At 35.0% G+C, this 27,750-nt stretch overlaps 1 protein-coding gene across 1 annotated transcript in view; it reads left to right on the plus strand.

The window, feature by feature from the left end:
• LOC145692684 (uncharacterized) overlaps positions 1-27,750 on the plus strand; it is a 279,895-nt gene that overhangs the window by 66,925 nt on the left and 185,220 nt on the right. Inside the window, exons 17-22 of the mRNA XM_081768066.1 lie at positions 1,736-2,041; positions 8,600-8,650; positions 18,737-18,766; positions 21,524-21,562; positions 23,520-23,558; positions 25,362-25,385. Of these exons, the coding sequence (XP_081624192.1) occupies positions 1,736-2,041; positions 8,600-8,650; positions 18,737-18,766; positions 21,524-21,562; positions 23,520-23,558; positions 25,362-25,385 (489 nt within the window). The remainder of the gene's footprint in view (positions 1-1,735; positions 2,042-8,599; positions 8,651-18,736; positions 18,767-21,523; positions 21,563-23,519; positions 23,559-25,361; positions 25,386-27,750) is intronic.

A 27,750-nucleotide genomic window follows, 5' to 3' on the forward strand; every position in this document is an offset into this window, starting at 1 on the left:
GTAAAGGAACGCTAAACTTATAAAAGCGAGCAAACAATAATGACTTATTTAGATGGTATTCATCTTAAGAGAGGTTGAAGTTGGACTTCTTTTAGCAAGTATATTATTGTAATATCTGACTTTATAGATCAGCGTATTTTTCTCGCATACCTATTGCTTTCGAACATGCTGCATATTTATGAGTCCAAACTCAAAATTAAGTTGGAAATACACTCACCATTAAAAGCATTAAAGGCAAAGGAAGCAGATCTTTTTATCTTACCAGGAGTGCTCAAAGAAATATTTAGATTTTTTCTTATACGTGGGGGGAGTCCGAAAATAAGTTTCCCCAGACAACTGTGGACCGATGTGGAGATGAAAGACTCAAAATAGCATGTGACATTGAAGATTAGACGTACACTCATGTCCAAAATTATTGTCACATGTCTATAAATATGTTGTTGTAGGAATATAATTTCATAACGAATTCACCTGGTATTTGTTATAATGTTTGTATGTGTATAATCGGCAAAGGCATGTATGTGGAAAATTTCATGTCAAAAGAGCAGTAAATAAGAACAATAAAACGAAAATAAAACTTTCTTGTCCATTTAGCAACATTTTGTTTTACTCATTCTAATTTTCGTATTTATAATTCTTTTGCTATGAAATTAACCAAAAATGCACATTTCGCGATTACACACATAATATCAGTATTAAAAGTACTCTGTAAAATCATTATCAAATTATATTCTTACAAGAAGACAGTTATACATATGTGACAATCATTTTGGACATGAGTGTGCCTTTATTTTTCTACATAAGTACCACGTACACTGAGACATTTTCCATACCGGTCTACAAGCTTCAAAAACCCTTCCAGGAAAAATTGAGGCCTCTGCATACGGAAGAAGTGTCGAACAACTTTTGTGACTTCAGCATTGCCTCCAAAGCACCTGTCGCCGAAAATCTTCAAAGTCGGAAACAGATTGAAGTCACTGGGTGTACGTGAAACCGCTGTCTTGTTTCCCCCCATTTCTTTCCTGGGGAAAACGAGAGGGGAAACTTACTTTCGGACTCCGCCTCGTATTAATACCCATTCATCTTTCCGCTGAAATATTAACGAAATAAGCTATATGCTTATTTAATATTTTAAAATGTTGAAAGATGTTAGTTCATATATTGTGTTACTCCGAATATACGAGATTTCTTATACCTTAAACAAATATTTGAAAATTAGAATATTCACGCTATTGTTCAAGCCTAATGTAACCGTAACTAACCTTTCTCCAATTTCATCGTAATTGAATGCTTATTTGTTTTTTTGTGTTTTATTTGCGGAGAATGTTGTAGTTTAGTGATAGGACTTCATCTGATTCAGATTCCGTGTTACCTTGTAGAGCCATGTCTTAAGTAGCGTCAATTTTTGTAGGGATGTAAAATTTCAAAGCACTTAACTTTGATCTAGGTAATAAATATTTCTTATCCTACACACAAACGAAAACATCTTTTACTTTGAAGTTCTTCTAATTTATTTCATTTCATTCCAAATAATGCATCATTAAATCAATGTTAAGCTGTTCAGCTGTTAAATGCAAGATAGTTATATTCACAATCTTTCCTTATAAAATATCTTCATTGACCCATAATAACCCTGTATGGGAGGCTTTCTTATGTTTGGTTCAGTATAATAATAAATATTTCTAAAACTAGTTGCTGATTCTGTAAGTTGTGGCTTTTATTTTCTTTTGAACAGAGAAGAAATCGAAATATATCGACGAGGAGGCTGGGGAGGAATTGCCACCGCTGTTTGGCATAGACGAGGCAGGAGACTTTGAGGGTGGCTATGAAACTGGCCGACCAGGAGGCCTTGATGGGATGGGAAGCGTCGGGAGTCTTCTAGTTGGAAATCCTGACTATGAACTGGAAGTAGACGAAGAGGAATACTTGGAACCAATCGGCGGAGATGAATATTATGACCAGGAACTTGGATTGGGAGAAGAAGGACCTTCGGAGATTGAACTCAAAGAAATAGGAACACACAAGCATCATTATCCGACAGGTAAGTTGCTTCTCATCTTATTATTATTATTATTATTATTATTATTATTATTATTATTATTATTATTATTATTATTATAAAACAAAATTTATGACATACACTAATAAAACTCAATATTATGCCAGTAAATGTGAGATCAGTGGTGCACAAATAGGGAAAGTAAGTATTATTAAAGACTTAGGTATTACATTTAACAGTCAGTTAAAGTTTTCTTACCACATAAATTGTACAAGGTGCCAGAAGGAATACGTTTTATTTTTAAATAGTGGCCTGTATTTCAAAGAGGTAACATATCTATATATTTATATAAATTACTTGAAAGACCAAAATTAGAATTTGGTTTGGTAAAAAGCATGCATAAAAAACAAAATCTTAAAAGCACATGAATATAAAGATACGAAAACACATTAAGTAACATGCAGAATAAAGACGATTAGAAGAAAAATACAACCATAATACTAATTCATACACAGAAGACAATAAAATAAAAATAAAGACAAACAGATACGCAATAAAAAACGATACGCAATAAAGACAAACAGATACGCAACAAACAGTGCAAAAGAGAATAAAAATTATAACAAGCGATAGGTAATGGATTGTCTCTGAATAGAAAGAAAACCAGCAGTAAAAATATCAATAATATGTGAGTAATTATTGGCACGGGGCATCTATACGAATAGAATTACATTTAAAAATTTTGAAATTTCTTATTGACATGTTAGGAACATAAAGATTAACAGCCTGTATTAATGGTATGTTGCCCATCGAAACATTATGAAATATTATAACACTATCCATGGCTCTGGATGGGTATTCTAACAAAAGAAATACAGACCAAAGCTTGAACACACACTGCATTTTAAATTATAATGTGTTACAGTTTCGGATATCTACCATATCCTTCATCAGACACTATATAGACACTATAACATAAATGAAGATAGATTTATGCAGACATATATATATATCTATATATATATATATATATATATATATATATATATATATATATAGACATCCTTATGAAAAATGTCTGTATCTTCATTTATGTTCTATTGTGTCTATAGAGTGTCTGATGACGGATATGGTAAATATCCTAACTGTAACATTATAGTTTAAATTACAGTGTGTGTGTGTGTCGCAGCTTTGGCCAGTATTTCTTTTGTTGCATTCAGTTTGAAATCAAATAAGTGTTCTTGTTCCGATAATTTGAGTAAGGCAAGTAGGTACCTGATTAATATTATTAGTACCTAACAGAACTTTTCTTAAAAGACAGTTACTTACCTCAGTAAGATAATTACAATCTTGTCATTCAAATTATTTAACAATTAGTTCCGTGATTAGTATAGCTAATTTACTTAATATTATTACTCTATAATTATGTTATTAGTATCTAATTATTATTATTTATTCCAATGATATTAACAGTATTGTTATTGTGATAATTTATATTGTCATGTCTCAACTGCAAGATGTCTTACCTGTCTCTCTAAAACTGGAAAGGAAAAAGTAAAAAGTAGATTCTCGAAAATAATACTATTTTTTTTTTTTCGTAAGTACTGGATCCGAAGGTAGGAAGACAACTTTTTAATAGCTGGTTCAGGTAACTTGAGAAATTTTAACAACCGGTTTTAGCAAACCAGCTGAATCGGGTCACTGGGTAATTTTGTACAGAAGTGAGTAAAATACCTATAAAAAATAAACTTGTTTCGTTTAATACGTACGCTCTAGTGTGTATCTGCTCCAGACAAAGTCACTAAAATGGATGATTTTCTTACCCGTGGTCCTGCGTAAAATCTTCGGTGTTTTCAACCCTCAACTTTACATTAAAATCCGATAAGTTGGAATCTCATTTAATGTAATTGGTCCTGTCTCAAATAGCTTCGCGGGGGCCACGCTGGCTCTGTGATAGAGCGTTCACCTCTAGTGTATGAGGTCCCTAGTTTGATCCCAGGTTCCGCCAAGTAGATTTTGTGGTGGACAAACATCGTGTGCGAGGGTATTCTCGGGGTTCTCCCGTTTCTTCCCACTTTCTTCATTCCATTCTTTCGTTCATTTCTCATCATCACCGCCCCCTTTAGCCCACTCGGAATAACCGTGGGAAGTAAAGGTCAGTGATTTCATTTCATTTCATTTTCAAATAACTTCGTTGATGAAAAAGAACATTAACCCTTAAACATCATCTGTCGTGGAATCACTGACCGTAAATTTATAAAGTGACATATGTATTGCTAGAGTCTATATTTCTCACAGAAAACTCTTGTTCATAAGTTGTAAAGTTAAAACAATAATAATAAAGAAAGAAAAAAATAGAAATACAAATTGTACTGCAGATAAATTTACAAGGTAAAAAATAAGTAATTAATAGAAAATATAAAAATATAAGCTGTTACTGCAAATAAACTTGAGAGTGGCTTAAGATGAAGTTGAGTTGATTTTGAGTTTAGCGTTCCTTTCAGCAGCGAGGCTATATGAGACGGTACATAAATTAACGAGGAATCCGAACCACATCAGCCTCCACTGGGAAGATGCAAGCACCTAAAGATGGAGTTATTGTGTATGATTAATACTGTGGAAGCCGCGACTATCCCTAAAGTCCTTGAAATTTAAAAGAAAAGTAGTAAACCAACATATTCTGTATTGAAAGATTTGATTTACGTTATATTCGAAAACTGTTGTTAAATGTTTTGAATCTTACCTTACAAATCAAACATAGGCATTAGATGTAAAGTAAGATAGGTCTAATGAAAATATGATAAGCAACTACATAGCGGGAGAAATAAAAAATAACCAAGTACTGAGCTTCCGAATGGGTCTGGAGCCTTATATGCGTATAGAAAATGGATCATTTATCTAGAAACGCTCTAGTAACTTTTCAACTAATAGATAAAAAATACGGAAATTTTTCACTATGCAAAATTCTGCAGAGGATATTGTTTGATATACTCTCCAATACAACTAGATTAACAGTATTGCTAACCCCACATACAGTTGTATTTCTTCAAATGGTACTATATCAGATTATTACATACCTAAAATCTATAGGGTGGGCGGAAAGAAACTCCATATTTTTAATGTTCTTTTCCCTCTTAAAGTGCTGTATTTATAAACTCATTTTTTTGCACACATGTAGTTTAGTATATACCATTATCTTTCCAAAAACTACAACTCAATGTGCACCACTGTCTTAAACGAAAACGTATGTTTGCTCCGACCTTCCTCAAGATCTCAGCAGGAATACCATTTATGACCTCATGAATCTTATTCTCAAGTTCGCCAAGAGTTTGTAGTTAGCTGCGATAAACTCCTTACTTAGCCCACCTTCATTAAAAAAATCATATGGGGTGAGGTTCTGGACTTCGCGCTGACCATTCTGTGGGAACTCGGCGACCTATCCAGCGTCCTGCGAAGCGTTCATCAAGGCGTTGTCTTACAGGCAAGGTGTAATGAGGGGAGCTCCATTATGCCTTAACGTGACTCGGCCCATTCAAAAATTGTCGGCCATACAAAATTTTGTAACATTTCCAGGTATCTTTCAGTGTTCATAGTGTCTCCCAACAGATAGGATCCAATAATACGGGAAATAGTTAATTCACACCGCACTGTCATTTTTGGCTTCCCTGCATTTTTCAAAATATCTCTTTGGGATCACCTTCTGGCCAATAATGGCTATTATGACGACTAACGAACCCTCCTACATGAAACACAGCTTCATCACACAACAAAATTTTTTCAAGCAGATGAGGATAATCTTTGTAACGTTCCAACATCATTTCACGAAATTCAACATGCCTATCGAAATAATCTGGATACAACTTTTGGATATAATAAGACTTCCATGGTCTGTAATGTAACTCCTTATGGAGAATTGCACTACAGAATAGCGTGTAATCACTCTCTCTCTTTTGCAGTCTGTCTTGTTGATTTTGAAAGGCTTCACTAAAGCATCTCTCTCATTTTGGTCACGTTTTCCTCTGATATCGAAGTCAAAGGCGTACCTGATTTCTTAATGTCCACGACACTTCCAGTAGTCATTATTTTCTGTGTCAAATTTTAATTGCTTTTGCATCCAGAACAGCTTGCCTCCCATGGTGACGTCTCCACTACCGTTGGACCTAAATCATAGACTGCCACATCTCAAATCTTGCTGCAAGTTTGGCCCTCTCCTCAATACTTAATCATTATGGTATCTTTGTGGTTTCAAAGGGACAACAAAAGTTTCACAGGATCTGAAAAAATGGCATACTTTAATATATAAAACAAGATAACTTTAATTGCTGTCTACACATAGAATCAATAGAAATTCACAATTCAAAACAGAAAGTTTCTTACGCCTAACCTATATGTATTAAAGGCAAACTTAAAATAAAACATTTATATTTTTGTTTTTTAGTGATAGAAACTAAGAACACAGCAATATTTACAAACACTAACATTTTGATGGCGTCTATAACAGAAATAACAGAAGTGATAGGGCTGACGATTCAGTGCATTTTTGAAGTAATTTACGAGCAACTACTATCAATATATGACCTTTTCCGAATAAGTAGGAAAAAGTTTCAAGAAATTGAAAATTTCACTTTTATTTAAAGGCTTTGTTTTGAGAAAGTGCTTAGATAAATATAACTAGATAAATATAACATTCAATCACATAGAAGGATTTCAAGATACATTAAGATTATAATGTTTACAGCAATATGATATCTCAGTTCAGTCAGGAAACATAAAACAGAGTAGAGATTGCTATACCTATTGAAATTACACATTTGTGAGAATCATTTATAGAGATTTCCGCATTCCTTTGTTTCTATAGCATTTCAGCAACCGTTTTTGGTAGATGTAATTACAAAACCTTCTTGCAATTACACAATTCTAAGCAATGTTGTAAACTTTAACGATGTTTTTCATATTTATGGGATACTTTTTAATATATTACTCTTAACGGTAACAATTGACATTATGATATAATGGGATCCCTATTCGGGCGCCAATTTACAACCAGTTATAACATGATTAGATGTATACATAACTAAGCACTTTTCGAGATAAACACCTATCGAAAAGTTCCAAATTATCAATCTGTTGAAAATTTGTTCCTATTTATTCGAAGCACACCATGTCATGATCATAGTATTCATGAGCCTAGCAAGGTACTTTGGATGTGTAGATGTAACAGATGGATGTATAGATGTTACTTTGGATGTATAGAACCCTGTTCGCCTCATTTTTGTTGTTACTGTTGTAGAGATTTCAAACTTGGATGTTTCTGATACTGTAGTGCTCTTAATTCGTAACAGTGAGTAATATATGCGGTATCGCAAGATTCCATTTAATATGTAGATTTGAAATATGTAATAACCTGACTCAATGCAACTAGAAAGAATATATTTATCTTGGCTTGGCAACACTGTTAATCTTGTGGTATTGTGGAGTGTGTCGAACTCTCGATATTTGCATGTTACAAAATTTCAGCTTTCTTTTTATCTATTATATAAAAATTACAAGGTAGATTCAAGATAAATGATCCATCCGTATTATATAGCATATAACTATTTACATTTCAGAGATTAGTGAAAATAGAGTATAATGAAATTAAAAACGCTAAAAAGAGGTTCATTATAAACGCTTTCGCTAAATATATCATCAGATAGAAATGGAAGGAAGTAAAAGAAAGATCATTGAAGCAGCTGTCAAGCATCCATATCGACGCCCTATTGGAGTGCACTTACATGGTAGCTTTGCCAATTTGATAATAAAATAAGAGATAATAGAGAGAATTTGCTGGGGATTTACTATATATATATATATATATATATATATATATATATAGATAGATAGATAGATAGATATAGATATATAGTGTATTTCCTTCATCTAGAATATGACCAGAGTTCCGTGATGAAATTGTAGTGTTTTGTTTTCATCTTATATTTTCAGACCTGATTTTAATCCTCACGAACAAACTGTCAGCTTATTTTGAACTCTTATTCTGTTTCAATACCATGTAAAAAGTGAAAAAGTGATTGATGGACCGGGACTCGAATCCGGGATTTCTGGCATACCGTGCTGATCGTTAACCACTATACCACCCACTCCGCTTCCTAGAACAGCTCATTCCTGTAGTCGGTGCTCGCCACTCAGATCACATGGCTTGTACCACGGTCTAGCTGTTGTGCTTGGAGAATCCTGTGTCCATATATTGAGGACACTATTTTTTTGACGATTCTCGTTTTATATATATTAATGAAATCACAATCTTCAAAAATTCATGGTATGCCAGACGCCCCGGGTTCGAATCTCCGTGCAGTCAGTCACTTTTAAACTCTTTTGCTGTTATAAATTATACTAATTCATAAAGGATGTCAAAATATCTACAACAATTATTTTTGGTCATCCCGGATATTTTATAGGTAAATGTTTTTTGAGACAGAGTATACAAATGTATATAGTTCTGATACACAAATATATTTGATATAAGGAAAAGTGTAAAAGTACAAAGCAAATAAATTTTGTGGGAGATTGTTATCATACAAAACAGAAATGTTTTCTTTCCAGTAAAAATCGTCATTTATCCAGGTGTTGGGGACATTGGAACAGGCGATACAGGTACGATTAGTAAAACTTGTAGTTTATATGTTTCTAAAATTCTATTTTAAATAAGACTAAGATTTCTGTGAGTATTACCTTAAATTACGAGGATGGATCAAAACGAAAAAAGCTGCAAGCAGCAACATTAAACAAGCAAGCATTGTGCAGGGAATATTTTTTCCCGAGAGTGGAGACAGATGGCGCTAGTTATCTGTCAGTGGTTATGCGGGTTTGTATTGTGAATTCACAGACACGTCAGAGCGAGTGAAATGACAAGACGTTTAGAAAACTGGTCTTGCTTGGACCTCTCAGATGTGATTCGTTTTTCGTGGGTAAACATATGTCTCTACCGGATAATCACAGTCAGATGGTGAAGAAGTGTATGGTGAAGAAGCAATGAGCAGACATGTGACGAAATGGTACCGTACTTTGAAGCAAGCAGAGAGGAAGTAGAAGACCGAAATAAGGCAGCAAGCAGTCGATCAAGTCTGCAAAGACGGACATGAAGACGGCACGAATTGAGGAAACGATTCAAAATGATCAAAGGGTAACTATCCGTCTGAGATTGAGCTATGGTACTGTGCAGCGTATCGTGTTTGATGTGTTGCGTTATTCCAAGATGTGTGCCTGCTGGGCTCCCCTTGCATTATTCCCAGAGCAGAAAGACATGAATGACATGCAGTCTTACATTTTTGGAGCGGTACCACACTAATAGCCAGAACTTTCTTGATCACATCGTTATTGGAAATGAAATCTGGAATCATCATTTCGTCCAAACAAGCAAAATGGCCAATATGGAGTGGAAACACGCTGGATCACCAATAAGAAAGAAGTTTAAGGTTACAGCCTTTACTGGGAAAGTTATGGCAACCATATTCTTGGATTTTTACCGTGTGATCGTGATCGAGTATCTAGAGCGTGAACATTCTGTAACTGCCGATTGTTATGTGGAATGCTGATCAGATTACGTGAAGCCATCCGATGAAAACGACTGGCATGTTGAATGAAGGTGCAACCCTCCTGCATGACAATGCCAGGTCCCATACTGCTCTCTAAATTCAAGCATTGCTGCAACAGTACAAGTGAGAAGTGTGGAGCTACCCCCATACAGCACAGATTCGTCTCCCATTGACTATTTCAGTTTTCGAGTATTGAAGAAACATCTCTCTGGAACAAGGTTAGCTTTAAGCTGTGATGTGAAAACAGCTGCTGAGAACCTACCGAAAGGGCAGGGACGTGATCTATACCAAGCCGTTTCTTTTTAACCATCCTCATATTTACTGAAACATTGCTGAAAGTTAAGATTGCAATGAATAACCTTACATTGGGATCTGAAGCTGTTAATGATGACATAGAAATTTATTTTGTTGATGCTGTACAAAAATGATATTGAAAAAAAAAAAAAAAAAAAAAAAAACTATGTTGCCTTTATTGCTGAGAGTAAGGATCTGCGCAAGTAGTAGTGCTGCATTTCAGAGAAGGAAATCTTGCTGTTGTTTATACCCTTTGAGCTATATGTACGGTGTAGAACGGATACCTTGGGAAAATCCTTGTGTGCAGAGGGTTTTGCAAAATTCTTTAAACCAAACTTTGAAGTAAGTAAGTGAGAAATTTGAAATAAGCGAGTCTTGTTTTTTTCTCTTTCTTTTCTTTCCTTTCCTTTGTTATTTCGTAAAAAAAAATTTCGTATTATTATACAGATATTCTATAATTTAGTTAACAGGGTGAACCTGAGATATGTGCACAAACTCCGGGAGGTGATTCATGACATCAAAAGAAGACAAAAAGTCCTCTTGCATGTTGCCGAATTCCGCGTCGTGTACGAGTGACAGAGATGCTAACTTTGAATCGAGAATTGAATCCTGATAATTGGAACGGAACAGAAAGATGTGCACAAACTACGGGAAGTGATTCCTGACACCGAAACTAGTTAAATGTGACTATGAACATCAGCAAAATGGTACATTAGGCAGGTGCGTAGACAGAGATAATTTATCTTTCTGTTCGTTCCAATTGTGAGGATTCGATTGCCGATTCCAAAGTGGCACCCCTGTCACTCGAATATGACGCGGAATTCGACAACATGCAAGACAATTTTTGGTCTTCTTTTGATGTCACGAATCCTCTTCCTGAGTTTGTGCACATCTTTCAGGATCACACTGTATGTATATACAATATATACTTCTATACATCTGGAATTTCCTATATACTTTTGTAATTTGTACTATGCTTATTGTAAATTTTCTTTTCTTTCAATAAACTTCTAACTCTTTCAAATTGGAAATTATGGACGTATTAGCACTTTGTTTTCGAGCAATATAATATAAAAAGAAATATGTTTTATTCTGCAAATAAAATAAATTGTAGTGCTACGGTAGTAGTAACTCTCATACGAGAGAAGAATTTCAGTCATTACTGTACCGTAATCTACTACCCCTGTGCAGTACAATCATTTCTTGTACTACTGTTCTTCCTTGGTACATGATTTCTTGCTTCTCTGTCACGGGGTCATAACCGTTGTGACATTCTTCATCTTCAAGAAGAAAATTATGTAAACCACATTATTAATGCAGAAACAGTTAATGTATGTACTTCAGTTTCCTACGAGATTTTAAGTAAACATTTAGCTGATATATAAGGTGTAATCAAAAAGTACGGTGAATGTAGTTATATAATGCCATCTATCGACATTTCCGGTAGCCTAAACCTTTGGTACACTCAGTGTCGAGTTTGAGCGAGTTGTGACATGTTAGTTGGCTTCCAGAAGTAGAAGCGTGAGGACATATTAAGAATGTCTGTCGCGCGCCAACATTAAGGTTTCTTCTAAGTTGCATAAAATTCCCAAAGAAGCTCACGAAATGTCAAAATCAGTGTATGGCAATGAAACAGTGACATTGAAGAGTGTTTACAAGAGGTGTAAGCGATTCGAAAGCTACAAGGAGTCGATTGAAAACGAGCAACGACAGAGACGTCCTTTGACGTCAAAAACAGTTGAAAACGTGCAAAAAATGACACAAATGATTTATTCAAACAGGTTAATGATTATTCACGAACTTTTCGAAGAACTATATATCTCGTATATGTCCATGAAAACCATCTTAACCGCCGATTAAACGGGGAAATGGCTTCCTTCTTCACTACAAAAACTCGCTGTGTTACGCCTTTCTTTTGATCCGCTAATTTTTGTCCGAAAAAATATTCTTGTCTGTCCATATTCGTGTGCTCTCCAGATATAGAACCATGCGACTTCTGGCTTTCCCCAAAAATTAAAACCGTGCTTAAGATAAAACGTTTTGACACCATTCCTAACATTGAAAGAGCCACGACAGAACAGCTGAACGTCCTTCCAAAAGAAGCCTTCCAGAAATGATTCCAGTCATGGATTCAACACTGTATTGCTAGCCAAGGACAGTACTTTGCAGGAGGTTAAATCAAATCCCATGTAAGCTTATTACTTTATTTCTAATAAAATTTTGATCACATCTCTTAGTTGTGAACAAGTCACATATATCTTAGAAGAAAAATATACTGTGCAATTTTTTTAATATAGAAGTGCCTCTTATCGTTGCATCAAAAGCTGTCTTGTCTTTGATGAAGCTACCGCTTTACTACTAGCCTAGGCATCAACTTGACAAAAATGTTCTTCTTTTCGAGTTTAAAGGTAAATCATGTAACAATTTGTCATTCGATATTTTTTGAATATATACCCATCACTGATTACAAAAATGCCGGATGCCAGAAAAAAACATCTCATGGGAGGGGAGGGAGAGGGGGGAGAAAGCCGAAAGTTTAGCCGCTTCTATTATTCACTACAATTCAGTAACCATTGGAGCTAGAGCATCCAAACTTTTTTCATTTTGTTTGCCTAATATTCTTCTACAATTTAATACTAGTACATTTTTTTTTTTTAGCTAAATATAACGGTTTTCTTGTTATTTTCATTTTTACTCAGTTTTGGTTGCGTGTGACGTCAGTTTTTTTAACCCCAGATTCTTTACAAGATCGAATTCGGAAAAATGTTTCCTCTAAAAGGTTTTTGTCATTTTATGCTCTTTCAAAAAATGTATACTTATATTAGTGTAGGATTGATAGTGTCTGAGTTATAAGCGACTTTATTCTGTCGTGTGCGAAACTGATCACGGCGCGGACAAGAGTTACTTTCCCACAAACGGTAGATATTAGCAGCTGATGATGATTTATATATATGTAATCTTATCTGCCAGCAAGAATATAATCCTGATGATTAAGTCTCTCTATAATCTAAAGAAAAATATCCATTTTTAATATCAATTGAGGGGTTTTTCAGAAAATAACCCTTATCAAAACACAAAATTTCTCTGTAGAATGAAAAGAGAGCTTTCTCTGGTATACAGTATGAGAAACTGAAAATCTGTTTCTTTATACATGTCTTTGATACCTTCTAAAACATGCACAAGCATGCAGCTTTCTATTCATTTTGCTGAAAAAAATCTTGTTTCGACAAGGGATGTTGTTGCTACAAGTCCTTTGATTTATGTGGTACAATGATACTGAGCGAAATAGAGCAGGAATCAGATTTCAAAGTTGCCTTCAAGAGAGAACCATGAACAATCTGCCATCCACGTTTTTTAACGTATAAACTGTTAAATCTTATTTACAAAAGAAGCACTTGCCTATTATTAAGATTGTGTACAGTTGCTATAATACAATAAATCTATAATAAGAAACGTAATAGAAGGAAACCATATGCTTAAGAAATGTCTACACAAGAGAACAAATTATTTGATTTCTAGAATTAGTTCTGAATAATGTTATGCCACTCTTATATCCTAAAAAGATAAAGAAATGTGTGATGTCTTCAATGTATCATTCTCTTCTTCATCACTCTGTTCATTAACTGATATTGAATTTTTAGACTCGCTCGGAGAACTGTTCGTTGGAGTGCACAAGAAATCGTGATTCTTACTTTTGCATTCCAAACTTACACGCTTAAGTTCTGTCAGGTACACATGGTAATCTCTAAACAAGCCTTTGAAATATCTTCTAGAGTTTTCAAAACGGGTCTCAGAATTTGGTCCTCAAAGTACCATCCGGAGTCTTCTGGCCGATAGATCTCACACTTATCATCATTTCCCAAATTGCTGTTTGGTAATGTGATCTCTTTATATGTTATTTCAAAGCATCACTAGTTGGAGGTCATCTTTCCAGGATGCATTTTCCTAAAAGTAGGAGCTTAGCTTAATCACAAATCTTCACATTGACCTTAATCTTGAGGAGCTTTGTGAAAAACAGTTATGCAGATTCAATAGCGTTTGCTGATAATGGAATCTCTTCGAGGGAAAATAAAAGGTCACATTTCTCTGAGTAAGCAGACCATAAGTAGATAATGGATTGCTTGAATTATCACTTTCAGAACTCTTTGTTGTTATATCCGGTAGTTTTAAAGATCAGAAAACTGTTAAGTCAAACTTCGAGATTGATGTTCAAAATCACGAAGGGAAGAATGAAGAAGCAGATTCTAGAATGATACTTCATGCTGTGAATCACAATTCAGAAAGAATTGTTGTGTTGAGTAGAGACACCGATGTATTCCTGCTATTCATATGCCATTATGACATAATTTCTTGTAAAGAATTGTACATGATGGCGGGATTTCAAAGGCAAGAAGGTTTATTCCAGTTCACCACCTTTGCCACAAGTTATCTGAGAATAAGAAGAGAAATAATGGCTTATCATGCTCCACTTGGATGCGACATAACGTCATATCCAGTTGTAACATCAAAGATCAAGAACTGTCTACTTACTCATGTCAGAAACTGTGACCTTTTATTTTCCTTAGGACAGATTCCTTTATCAGCAAGTGCTATTTAATCTGCAGAACTGTTTTTCACAAAGCTCCTCAAGGTTAATTCGAAGATCTGTGATGAAACTAGGCTCCTACTTTTAGGAAAATGCAGTCTGGAGAAATTACGTCCAACTATTGATGCTCTGAAACAACATATAAAGAGATCACATTACCAAACAACAATTTGGGAAAAGGCTGATAAGTATGAGATTGATTACGAAGGCAAGAAGACTCTGGATGGTACTTGGAGGACAGGAGGACCAGATTCTGAAGTCAGTTTTGAAAACACTCGAAGATATTTCCAAGGCTTGTTTAGAGAATACCATGTGTACCTGACAGAACTTAAGCGTGTAAGTTTGGAATGCAAATGTAAGAATCACGATTTCTTGTGCAGCTGTCAGAAACTTGAGTGAGTAAGTTTGAAATGCAAATGTAAGAATTGTGGTTTCTTGCGCACTCCAATGTGCAGATGTCCGAGTAATATAAACATTCAATCAGTTAATGAAGAGAATGATGAAGAAGACTGAATGATGCATTAAGGACATCACAAATTTGTTTATCTTTTTCGAGATGTAAAGATAACCAAGAACGTTCTTTCGTTTTTCGTTGAAGTCAGTGTTCAATTGGCCTTCACACTGTGAGTTGAATGCGAAGGTCAGTTGTTGGTGTGGGTATATCCAACATACTACCTGGTTGTAGCAGTTCAGTTACACCGTGAACTTGCGTAAGTACAGACTAAACATGGGGCCTCCACAGAGCGTAATAAGGGCATGTATGCTGTACGAGTTCAAACTAGGATCAAACGCCACTGCAGCGGGGCGGATGATACGCCAGTCCTTTGGTGAGGGTGTCTTGACTACGCGGACAGTGCAGCTGTGGTTTAACAAGTTTAAGGACGGTGATGAAACTCTCAAAGACGCACTACTTGCCGGAAGACCAACACATGTACAAAATGAAGATCTTCAGGTAGTAATTGGGGCGAACTGTGGCCAGACATGTGAGGAACTCAGACTACAATTCAATGTGAATGAAAAAACCATTCGGCAGCACTTCCATCAACTTGGGAAGCACTACAAGTTGGATCGATGGGTCCCACATAATTTGACTCCGGGCAAGAAGAAACTTGCAGACACCAGTGCTTCTTTGTTGTCTCTTCTGAGGAAGGAGCCATTTCTGGGACAAAGTGTTGACATGGGATGAGAAGTGGCACCTGTACGAATCTTCATGATGCCGTCATCATTGGTTAGCATCCCATGAACCGGTTCCAAAACAGCCGAAACACGGACTGCACCAGAAGGTCCTCCTGTGTGTTTGGTGGACTGCTCGTGGCATCGTGCATCGAGAACTGCTACGAGCTGCTCAGTGCATCAATGCAACTGTGTACTGTCAGCAGTGGAGCAGTGTTCAAGAAAAGCTCAAAACTCTCGAGCCAGCATTTCAGAATCACAAAGGTGTCCTCTTGTTACAGGACAACTCTAAGCCCCACGTGGTTAGGATGACACGGGACACCATTCTACTCCTAGGGCGGAAAACACTATTGCATCTTCCATACTGCTCGGACATTGCAATGCTCGCTTATCAGCTGTTCCATTCCTTGAAAAATCATCTTAGAGAACGCCAGTTCAAATCCCTAGTAGAGGTGCAAAATGCACTTGCTACTTTGTTCGCCTCCCGGCCCGCCAATTTCTACCGTGATGGAATCCATGGGCTTTGAAAACGTTGACAGAAGATGTTCATGGGGACTATTTTTGATCTTCCAGGTAGTCTTAGGAGACATATCGATGTTCAAAAGTATTGGGTGAAAAAGCGACAAAACTTTCTTGGTTACCTTTATATAAGAGTGGCATAACATTATTAAGAACTAGTTCTAGAAATCAAATAATTTGTCCTCTTGTGTAGAGATTTCTTAAGCACAGTATATATGGTTTCCTTCTATTACGTTTCTTATTATAGATTTATTTAATTATAGCAACTGTACACAATCTTAATAATAGGCAAGTGTTTTTTCTTTAAAGAGGGTTTATCAGTTTAAATATTAAAAAACGTGGATGGCAAATTGTTCACGATTCTCCCTTGAAGCCAATTTTGAAATCTGGTTACTGCTCTATTTTGCTAAGTATCATTGTAGCACATAAATTGAAGGACTTGTAGCAACAACATGCCTTGTCGAAACAATATTTTTTTCCAGCAAAATGAATAGAAAGCTGCATGCTTGTGCATGTTTTAGAAGGTATCAAAGACATGTATAAAGAAACAGATTTTCCGAGTTACTCATACTGTATACTAGAGAAAGCTCTCTTTTCATTCTTCAGAGAAATTTTGTATGTTGACAATGGTTATTTTCCGAAAAGCCACTCAACTGATATTAAAAATGGATATTTTAAATTTAGATTATAGAGAGATTTAATCATAAGGATTATATTCTTGCAGGCAGACAAGATTTTATTTATATATATATATATATGTATATATATAAATCATCATCAGCTGCTAATATATACCATATGTGGGAAGGTAACTCTTCGGCCGCACCGTGATCAGTTTCGCACACGACAGAATAAAGTCGCTTATAACTCAGGCGCTATTAGTCCTACATTAATATAAGTATACATTTTTTGAAAGAGCATAAAATGACAAAAACCTTTCAGAGGAAACATTTTTCCGAATTTGATCTTGTAAAGAATCTGGGGCTAAAAACCTGACTTCACGCGCAACCAAAACTGAGTAAAATTGAAAATAACAAGAAAACTGTTATATTTAGCTAAAAAAATGTACTAGAATTAAATTGCAGAAGAATATTAGTCAAACAAAATGAAAAAAGTTTGGATGCTCTAGCTCCAATGGTTACAGAGTTATAGTGAATAATAGAAACGGCTAATTTTTCGGCTTTCTATTCCTCCCCCTCGCCTCCCGTCGTTTTTTTTTTTTCTGGCGTCCGGGACTTTTGTGATCAGTGATGAGTATATATTCAAAAAATATCGGATTCTAAACTGAACTTTTTTTTTTTTTGTTAAGTGTATGCACCGTGTTAATTAACTATAGTAGTACAATATAACATATACAAAAGACCAAATAGTCAGAGAAACTACAGGGTGACCGGAAAATTGCACAACCCGAAATTTGAAGCAACAGAACTTTTGAGCCATAAGTGCAAATGAAATTAAATTATTGTCCAGGAAAGGCGTGTCTATGTAGATATTTTCGAGTTATAAAATATGGGGCGGAGACTGGACAACCTTTTACGGATGTCAAAAGAATGTGAAATTTATGAAAATATTTTTACGAACCGTAAAAAATCACAAATTAGAGACGATACGTTCCACCATGTCCACCCTATACAAGACACATCTGTCTCCAATTTGTAATTTTTACATTGTATAGGGTGGACATAAAGTCTCTCTTTGATAAGAAATATTAATAAAAAAAAAAATAACTAAGAATGATAGAAGTATGCGGTTTGCGGAAAAAATAGGAAAACCTTTTTTTTTTTACCTGATTTAGAGAATTTCCACATGTGCTCCATTAGTTGCCCTCAAGGCATCCATGCGATATTCAATTTCCATTCATCTGCTACTCAACATTTCAGGAGTCCCCGTGTCTATTGTGACACTTATCTTGTTTTTCAGTGTTGCAATATCACGGACACGTGTTGCGTAAACCGCGTCTTTAAACTTAATCCCTACATGAAGAAGTTCGCTACGCAAGCATTTCCGTGGGCTTCGGGTTAAAGCAACACGAACAGCTTCCACACGTTCCTCACTAACACTCGGTCCACCGCTTCTATCACGATCTAAAACACTTCCTGTTGCAATAAACTTGCTATACGATTCCTTTATGCTCTTAACATCTGGTGGCTGTTGTCCATACTCTGTCGTGAATGTTCGTTGAACTGTGACGCAAGATTTTGTTTTCCACAACTCACGCTTCGTTTTCTGCTGTGTTGACGCCATTTTTAAACAAATGACTGTCCCGCTGTGGTCAACTGCAGTAAATGGCAAGTCAGGATGTGGAAAAATCTTGAAGTATGATAGAAGCTGTTTTCAGACCGCATGCTTTTATCATTCTTTGTTTTCTTATTATTAATGTTTGTTATCAGGGAGAGACTTTATGTTCACCCTGTATATAAACACCTTCGTGTGTTTCTAGCATTCGTGAGAACCATTGTCGAATCACCTTCTCATTGTTTAATATTTTAAGTATATTTTAATTAAGAGTGATTGGAAGCCAGAGTGTGATAATATTTTGCTCTCATCATTTAACATTTTTTTCTTTTTCTGTAGGCTTCGCTCAGGAAATCGATTATGAAATGGGTAAGTGCAATATATTTAAAAGTGACGAAACGTTAAGGTTGTAGAAAATCTTTATCGAATCTTAATATTTTAACACTTCTAAATATACCATAAAGAACATCTTTTAATCATTTGTTAGTGTGTTCCTACCGTTGGGAAATACAACAGTTAGAACCACTGAAGAGAGCCACTGAACCACTGAACAGTTAGAGGTTGTTGCCAACAACCTCTGAAGAAAAAATACTAGATTGCCTTCAGAAATAAGTTTTTTTACGCAGAAAAATAGCTGGAGTTTGAACTACTAACCTATAATCGACATTGTAGAATTTAAACCCATATTTTGTTTGTAGGATTATAAGTGAATTATAGTAAAATTTGAAATGCTGAATTTTATTCAGTGAAGACTGATAAGTAACATATATAACTTTAAATTACAATAAAATCCATCAACAACTCGTTTGATTTATGAAAACCATAATTATCAGTTGAATTGAAATAAGTCATCGTCGATGATATCGCAGTTAGCCGAGGCGCATGAACTGGATGCACCATCGTTGGATTGTGGATTGGTTGTTTGTGTAGACTGCCATTATCCGAATTTTCAGTAGTACTTCTTTCGGCAGGTCATAGTTCTTATAAACACTTCTTATTTCTCCGTAGACCCACATGAATCATCATGATTGTATTGAGAGTCTTCAAGCTAATTAGATATCCTATTTGTTTCCTTTAATAAACAAAAATAATCTCTGTGGCATGAAGAACCGAATAGTTACTAAATTTGTATTAGAAAACTCTCATTTTTGCAATGAAATGCGAAAATGAAAATAATTAAAAGTGGCAAACAGGGCCGATATGGGAGCGACATTAAAATTCTTCCTGAGTGGACAAGTAGTATTAAATAGCTGTAAATTTGTGGGTGGGGAGAGACGAGAAGAATACAAAACAAGGGATTGTTGCGTAATAAAACAGCTTCTGTTTTCAGAAATCAGTTAATACAATTGTATAATTACAAAAAGGTTTATTTTTTAAAGTTTACACTTTATTTTAAAAAAAAGAAAGATATTTTTGGAATTAATTTAACGGCTAATAAAAACGGCCAAAAATGGCAAAAGAGTTTCAAAAAATAAGCTATATTTAAGGCTATAAGCATTTTGTAGATTTGTATGGGGAAATGCCTCTCCAAATAGGCTAGATTTACCCAAAAATAGGCCAAATTGGCATTATATTGGTTAGAACGAATTGTTAAAGAAAGTAAATGTTTGAGACCTTGATTTGTCATATTTTACATCGAAAGATAGGTTTCGCATTTCTTGCCTCTTTTAAGATACATTGATTCTGATTTGAAGAAACACAATGAAACCAAGTTCGAAATACAAAGGGTATTAAGTTTTGCAATACGACGCAACCATGTGTCGCAGGAGTCTGCTTCTTGATGCGTGCTGAGACATGTTCATATTTGAACAGTAACCACTGATCCAAGTCGATGGACTGAGTTATTCATTAGCAGTGATAGTCTAAAGTGCTTGTGTACTAACAGTGATAGTCTATGTCTTCTTGGTCACGAAATGAGATATGAGCAATATAACTTCACTCGTGGTTTAAACATAGACCAGTGCCTAGAAGAAATGATTCTTGCACTAGGTGATGTCTCTCCACATCGTACGACTATATTCAGGTGGTACAGAGAATTCCAAAGGCGAAATTTTACTCTGGAGGACGGGAAGGCCAAGAATGTCAGTTACGGAGCAAAACATTCCTGCTGTTAGGAAAATGTTTGACGAAGACAGATGAGTGATCTACCAGCAAATTGAGGATAACTTAGGCCTAAATGCATCAGCAATTCGTTCGATTCTCCATGATGATTTGCACGTAAAGAACCTTTGTTGCTCTGGGTGACGCATAGTCTGGTTGAAGAGTATATGACGTGTGACATGGTGCCGGGAGATGCTGCAAATGTTTAAGGGACAATCTCGATATGTGAACAACATCGTGACAGGCGACGAGAGTTGTTTGTACTATTATGATGTGCCGACCAAGACTCAGAACAAAGTTTGGGTCTTCGATGATGAGGACACACCTGTAGCTGTCAAGAAATTCCGATCAGTAAAGAAGGCAATGATAATTGTAGCTTTCAAAGGGAGTGGAATTGTTGGTGTCGTTTCGGACACACAAAAGACAGTCACAGCTAAGTGGTACACTGAACAGTGCCCACCTAAAGTCATAAAACCTATGAAGAACGTACGATCAAATTCAAGAATGGTCACCTGGTTCCTCCATCAAGACAAATCTCTAACCCACTGCGCGAAAGCCTGCACCAAATATTTTGACCACTAGAGGCCTGAAAGTTTTTGAGCACTCTCCTTACAGTCCAGACCTTGCTTTCTGCGACTTTGTACTGTTCCTGTATGTGAAAATGAAGCTGAAAGGAATGCGGTTTTCTAGTGATGAGGTACTTCTAAGAGATTGGGACAACGAGTGTGTCTTACTTCCTAGTGAAAGTTGACAGATCAGGTTTAACGATTACTTCTGGAGAATGGAGAGGTGTATTGAATGTGGTGGAAATAAGTTTGATAAAATTAAATCAATGAAACTGTATTGCAAAACTTTCCTAATACCCTTTGTACCCTTTGTATACTAATTTGTTTTATTGGAATTATCATCTCGAAATCAAATTTATATTAGTTATTAAAAATTATCGTACTTGTCAGTTAAAGTGAGAAATTATTAAAAAAAAAAAAAAAAAAAACTCAACAAATCGTGATATGTTTTATTTGACAGGTGGGTTAGGAGATGGTGGTGGGTTAATTCCAGCAAGAGGTAAGTTCGATTTCATTTCATTCTATAAATTTTGCACAAGAATTCACAGGAAGCCGATGATGGGTGATACATACTACGGGGGGTTATTACGTCCCTCTCAGATGAAGACGAGCATCTAGAAAAACTTCTCTCGTAAAGTCATCGTACTGTGTTCTGAAAAAGAAATAAGGAAACAAATAAATTATGTTCTTGAATTCAGATAAAAAAGAAACTGTTACGCAATATCTCTGGTTATAAATGGTAGATAAAAGTGAAAGATAGACTGGCATCCATAAGATGGGATTTCTTACGGGGAACAAAATAAGTTCTGATTTCAAATCATTTAAGAGGCCCCGTCACGAAGAAATTAGAATACCGCTAATTTTACAGTAATTATGTGATATCTTCAAGTAGATAAAAGCTAATCGAAAAGTGGAACAAGAGTTCGCTAGACAATATTATTTTGCATGAGATACCGTTATCACGACACACTTATCTGCTTTCGATTTCCAGCCATTTAGATAATCGGCATTTATATTTGCGTTTTTAAATGGGTGCAAACGGAAAGCTACTGGGTGACTCGTGATAACGGTACGTCATGCAAAATAATATTGTCTAGCGCGCTCTTGTTCCACATTTCGATTATCTTTTATCTGTTTGAAGATATCACATAATTAGTGTAAAATTAGCTGTATTTTAATTTCGCAGTGCTTAGGTCTCTTAATACGTCCGGAAGAAATTTTATAACAGATGTGGTTTAAATATAGTGATAAAACCAGATAAAAATGCTGAGAAACGTACTATAGCCTAGGAAAATTAGAGACAAAAAAAGAGACAAAACTTCGAAAAACTTCCGAACAAGCTGGATTTTTGTGGAGACCTTCAATTTGATGTGCGCAGCATATCCTGAAATGTACCTTTGTTTTGAGCAGAAGTTTTTGATTGTTTAGGGGCGGGGGTTGAAATTCTTGTTTCTTGTAATTATCTCAAAAATTATGAAATCTTTAAAGAAAATAATTATGAGGAAATTATAGTTTATAATTCTTTACACCAACAAGATCTCTGCACTTATTTTTGTAGAATCGGTAGTTTCAAAGATAAGGACTGAATTATATCTGAACAGATTTACGGGGAGGTTTTTAACTTGAGACTTGCAAACTATCTGTAAAAATAAACATCACACGGGAAAATGTTCGAAATAGAAAATTAATATTTTAGGAGAAAATTTAAATAACTTTTTAAAAATATTTTTTTTAATAACATATTTATACAGAGTGGCCCAAAAGTAGGTATACAGCCCTGTATTGATCAAGTATGACATTTTAGTTTATTAAGATGACTTTATTTGCTTCAGTCTATTCAAAGTTCAATGTATGAGTGAAAAGAAATTAAAAACAAATAATAAACTAAACTTATTCAAACTTGTATGGAAGACAATAAGTAATTATACAAAATGCCATGAGCCAATCAATATATAATTTTGGTATCAGATTAAGCATAATTTAAAACTGTTTACCTTGATATTGGAACTTTTTTTTTTTTTGACATTTCAAATAGAAATCTGCAATCTGTGACTGTAAAAAATAAGAATCTGTGATGGATGTGACTTCTTCTTTTAGGATTCTATCTATTTTCATTACGATGTATATGGACCTCTATGTCTGATGAAGAGGATGTAACACAAAATACTGGAGAACAATAACACGTTTAATAATATATGTGTAAAACTATGGTGCTTTGCTCGGAGTTTTAGACATTTCGTTATTATTATTCTGATTCTCTTTATCGGGAATAAGGAATGAAACTTAGAACTTTGAAAATGTGACAAATGTTACTTTTCTTGAAAAGAAAATAGTACAGTCCAATTATATGTTGTACCCGTCAATATAAAAAATATAGTTTTTACGTTTGTGGAATAATTATTATGTTTGTGTTTAATAATAATAATAAAAAGGTCAATGCATTTTTTTACAACTAGGTTCTCCTTTGGGAGCTGGTAAACCTACAAAACCTAAAGGTACGCAATATCAATTAAATTTTAAAATATTTATTTTTATTCAATTAAACAGTCTATTGTTTTCTTAATAATATAATGAAATTGCATTTCCAGTTAAAATTAATAAAATATGGAATGTTATTATTGAATGTCAGTGCAATGCATAGATATACGAGGAGCAGTCAGAAAGTTCCCGAAATTTACCACAATATAAGTACACATTTATTTAATCGCGTTCAAAGTAGGTACCTTTGGAATACATATACTTTCTCCATCGCTCCTGGCATTGCAGGAAACACGGACAAAAGTCCTTTTTTGGTATATTCAGAAATTCAGCCATTGCGTTGGGTTTGATGTCTTCTACTATGGCAAAACGAGTACTGGTGCTGTTTTCCTAAAACCATTGTCAGCGTAAACTGACTTTAAGGTTATCAAAGTAGGTATCTGGGGAAGATTTCCGCAACTTAAAAAAAAAAAAAAAAAAAAAAAGCTTTCGGGTTGCTCGAACTGCGACAATGCACCAACTGATCCGCACATACTCTTCTGTTTAGCTACCCTACTCGTAAACTGACTGTTATGACCAGGACCGGATTTAGGGGAGTGCACCGGAGCACGTGCACCCCTCCCCCCACCGTTCTGAATATACACTATCTAAAGTAAGAAAATGGCAGTGAAAATAGCCAATACTTTCCTAAAATTTCATGTCATGTTTCCGTTTCGGGCTTAAAAGAAAATGGAGTTTTGCTAAACACAAAGCTTAAGTCAATTCCTCATACACATCACAGATGCCTAAAAGTATTTTAAAAAATTTAGATTTGAATAAAATGTACTGATAGTTATTGGTGCACCCCCTCATCAGAAAATCCTGGATCCGGCCCTGATTATGACCTGTTTACACTTGTCATATTCATAATTAGAAATCTAAGAACTGTAGTGCATTAGATTCATTGTAATTGCACTACAAATACCAAAACTACAACAACATTCTGGAAACTTTTTGACCACCCCTCGCATTATTTGCATTCTTATGCGATGATACTGAATCACATTGCATTGAACTCATTGTGATATTTCACAAGATATTTGCATTAGCAACTTAAAATATGTTAATGTAAACTCATGTCCAAAATTATTGTCGCATGTCTATAAATATGTTGTTGTAGGAATGTAATTTCATAACGAATTCGTCCTGTATTTCTGAGAATGTTAGTATGTTTATAATCGGCAAAGACGTGTATGTAGCAAATTTCATGTCAAAAGAGCAGTAAATAAGAATAATAAAACGAAAAATAAAACTTTCTTGACCATTTATCAACATTTTGTTTTACTCATTCTAATTTTCGTATTTATAATTCTTTTCCTATGAAATTTACCATAAATATACATTTCCTGATTATACACATAGTATCAGTATTAAAAGTACCATGTAGAATCATTATCAAATTATATTCTCACAAGAAGACAGTTATAAATGAGACAATCATTTTGGACATGAGTGTACATAGAATTTATTACCTCAATAAATGATTTCCCAGTCATCGCGTTTGCAATAAATCCTATTTCTTACATCCTGGCAATGCTATCAATGAAGAGACCAAAAATTCGTCGATTTTTGGTGGCTTAATAAAACCAGAATTGTGTAGCGGAAAGCAAGTTTAGTATCTTTTGTATTTACTTATAAGATAATTCTTCAAGTAGCTTCATTAATAATTAACAATAATTAAATGTTCTTTTGCTTTTAATTTTGAAGCTCTAGTGATTATCGTATTAATGTAAACTCTATTTATGTATAACTGATTCTTATTATTGTTTCTGTTTGTATAGGCGGATTAGATAAAATCGCACCAGGTAAGATATTACGTCAAATGTAATATATTCCATTATACAAGCTTTGCTCTTAACAGACTTCAATCTGATTTCAACTACTCGCTGAGCAAAATAAAAAAAAAAAAAAGAAAAAAAAGTGTAACATTTTCACCAACTACCATCTTTGGCTTCATCAGACACTAACTTTTCTGTCTGATAGTGGCTGACGAAACGAAAGCGGATAGTTGGCGAAACTGTCACACGCTGTTATATATTTACAATAAACGCAGGGCTCATAGCAAGTCACTTTCTTTTTTTAACTAAAAGTTACTTTTTTCAAATTGGTCACTAAAAATTACTTTTTTTTTTTTCAAATTTGTCACTAAAAGTTACTTTTTGGGAGGTAAAGTGAATTTTTCATGTGATTTATGTTTTGCATTGGCAGTTTTCTAAGAAAAAAATTATAAAAAGAAATGGAAAAAGGCAGAATCTTCTTACTCATTACTCTTCTGAAAGCTTTAGTAGTTGCTGCCACATGTGAAACAGTCAACTTTATTCTCACTTGAGCTTTTATTCTTTCTAAAGCACAGTGGATGGTTGGTGGATGCTTAAGAGTCCCTATCACTGCGAAATTAAACCTCCCTAGACGATGTTATTTTGCATGAGGTACCGTTATCACGAGTCACCTAGTAGCTTTCCGTTTGTAGTTATTTAGAAACGCGAAAATAAATGCCAATTTTCTAAATGACTGGAAATCGAAAGCAGATAAATGAGTCATGATAACGGTATCTCACGCAGAATAATATTGTCTAGGGAGGTCTTGTTCCACTTTTCGATTATCTTTTATCTATTTGAAGATATCACATAATTACTGTAAAATTAGCGGTATTTTAATTTCGCAGTGATGAGGCCTCTTAAGCTCTCATGGTGAGGTTGAGAACCCTTCTATGTCCATTCTTTCTTCAATCATTATAGTCTTTTAGTTTTCTATCGAAATAGTTAACGCTCCGCTCAACGTTGTGTGTGTGTGCTTATGTGGTTCATAATGTTCGTCTTGTGTTATGCTTCTTGTATGTTCTTCTTAAGAGTAGGTGATGAATTTGAATATTTCATGGCTTTGAGAACTCTCAATGCTAAGTTAATTATATCTGGGATGAAGAAATTCGGCCAGAACTAGTTCCACTTACTCAGAAGCTTCTAACATCTGCTAAGTCTGCTTACCGTAACTACAAAGCATACTTAGAAACCCTAAGAAAGGAAGAAGTTTAAAAATAAGTAAAGAAGAGATGAAACAGAGGCATGAAGAGATTTTGGTCACTTTTTGGTCACTTTTTCGAGTGCTTTTGGTCACTTTTCAACTATTTACAAAAGACCAGACCACTATGAGCCCTGTAAACGTATTGGTTTTGTCAGTGAGTAGTTTAAGTCAGATTTTTACGTCAAATGATTTTATGCAAATATTATCACAAATACTATAAAAGTAAAACATGTCTTGAAGAACAAAGTTCTGTTTGAGACACTATTTTCAATTGGAAAGCGAATGAGAAGCTTTGGTTAAACTTCATGGAAAACAAATAGTACTAAGTGTAGTTCAATAAGATAGTAGCGTACGCAGAATTTCCTCCTCAAGGGAGATGGCGGTTGGGTCAAACCCCGTAGTTCATCTAATTTTAAGATTTTTGTATACATATGTTAATCTCGTTTGTATCTTGTTAAAGAAGAGGGGATTAAAACCCGAAATCCCCATCTCACCTTGTGTACTCCACTGAATTGAGAAAGAAAAATAAATTGGTTACAATATTAATTGAGAATAAATTGCTTTATGATGGTGATGATGATGATCACCGTCATCATCACAAATGTTTTGCCATTATTAACAGGTTTCTTGACGTAAACTAAGAAGTTTGCATGTTTAATGGCTCTAGTATAACCTTTTCATTTTGACGTTGTAATTATCCGTTTTAAAACTGTCTACATTTAATACTAGCTGAATATACCCATTCTTTGCATGGGGGCTGTATTTGAAAGTCAACGCCTATGGAAATATCACCATTCATTTCAGCGACCGCGAAAACTATGGATTTGACATTAATATCGGTCATTTTGGGCTATTTTTACATGTCTCGGTACCTGCCCCTTGCCCGGCTGACCCCGCCCCGCATGGAATGGCAGCTGAGTTTGCAAGTCATCGCTAATGAAAGTGTCACCATTGATCTCAGCGACCGCGAAAACTATAGATTTGACACTAATATCGGTGATTTTGGATTACTTTTACATGTGTCAGTATAACCCCGGTGACTCCCGGCCCACAGCCGAATAAGATGAATTTGGAAGTTAATGTCGTAATCGGAGTTTCACCATTAATCTCACTGACCGTGAAAACTATGAATTCGACACTAATATCGGC

The sequence above is a fragment of the Thermobia domestica genome, chromosome 8 (assembly GCF_964235325.1).
Source record: "Thermobia domestica chromosome 8, izTheDome1.hap1.1, whole genome shotgun sequence".
In the NCBI taxonomy this organism is placed as follows: domain Eukaryota; kingdom Metazoa; phylum Arthropoda; class Insecta; order Zygentoma; family Lepismatidae; genus Thermobia; species Thermobia domestica.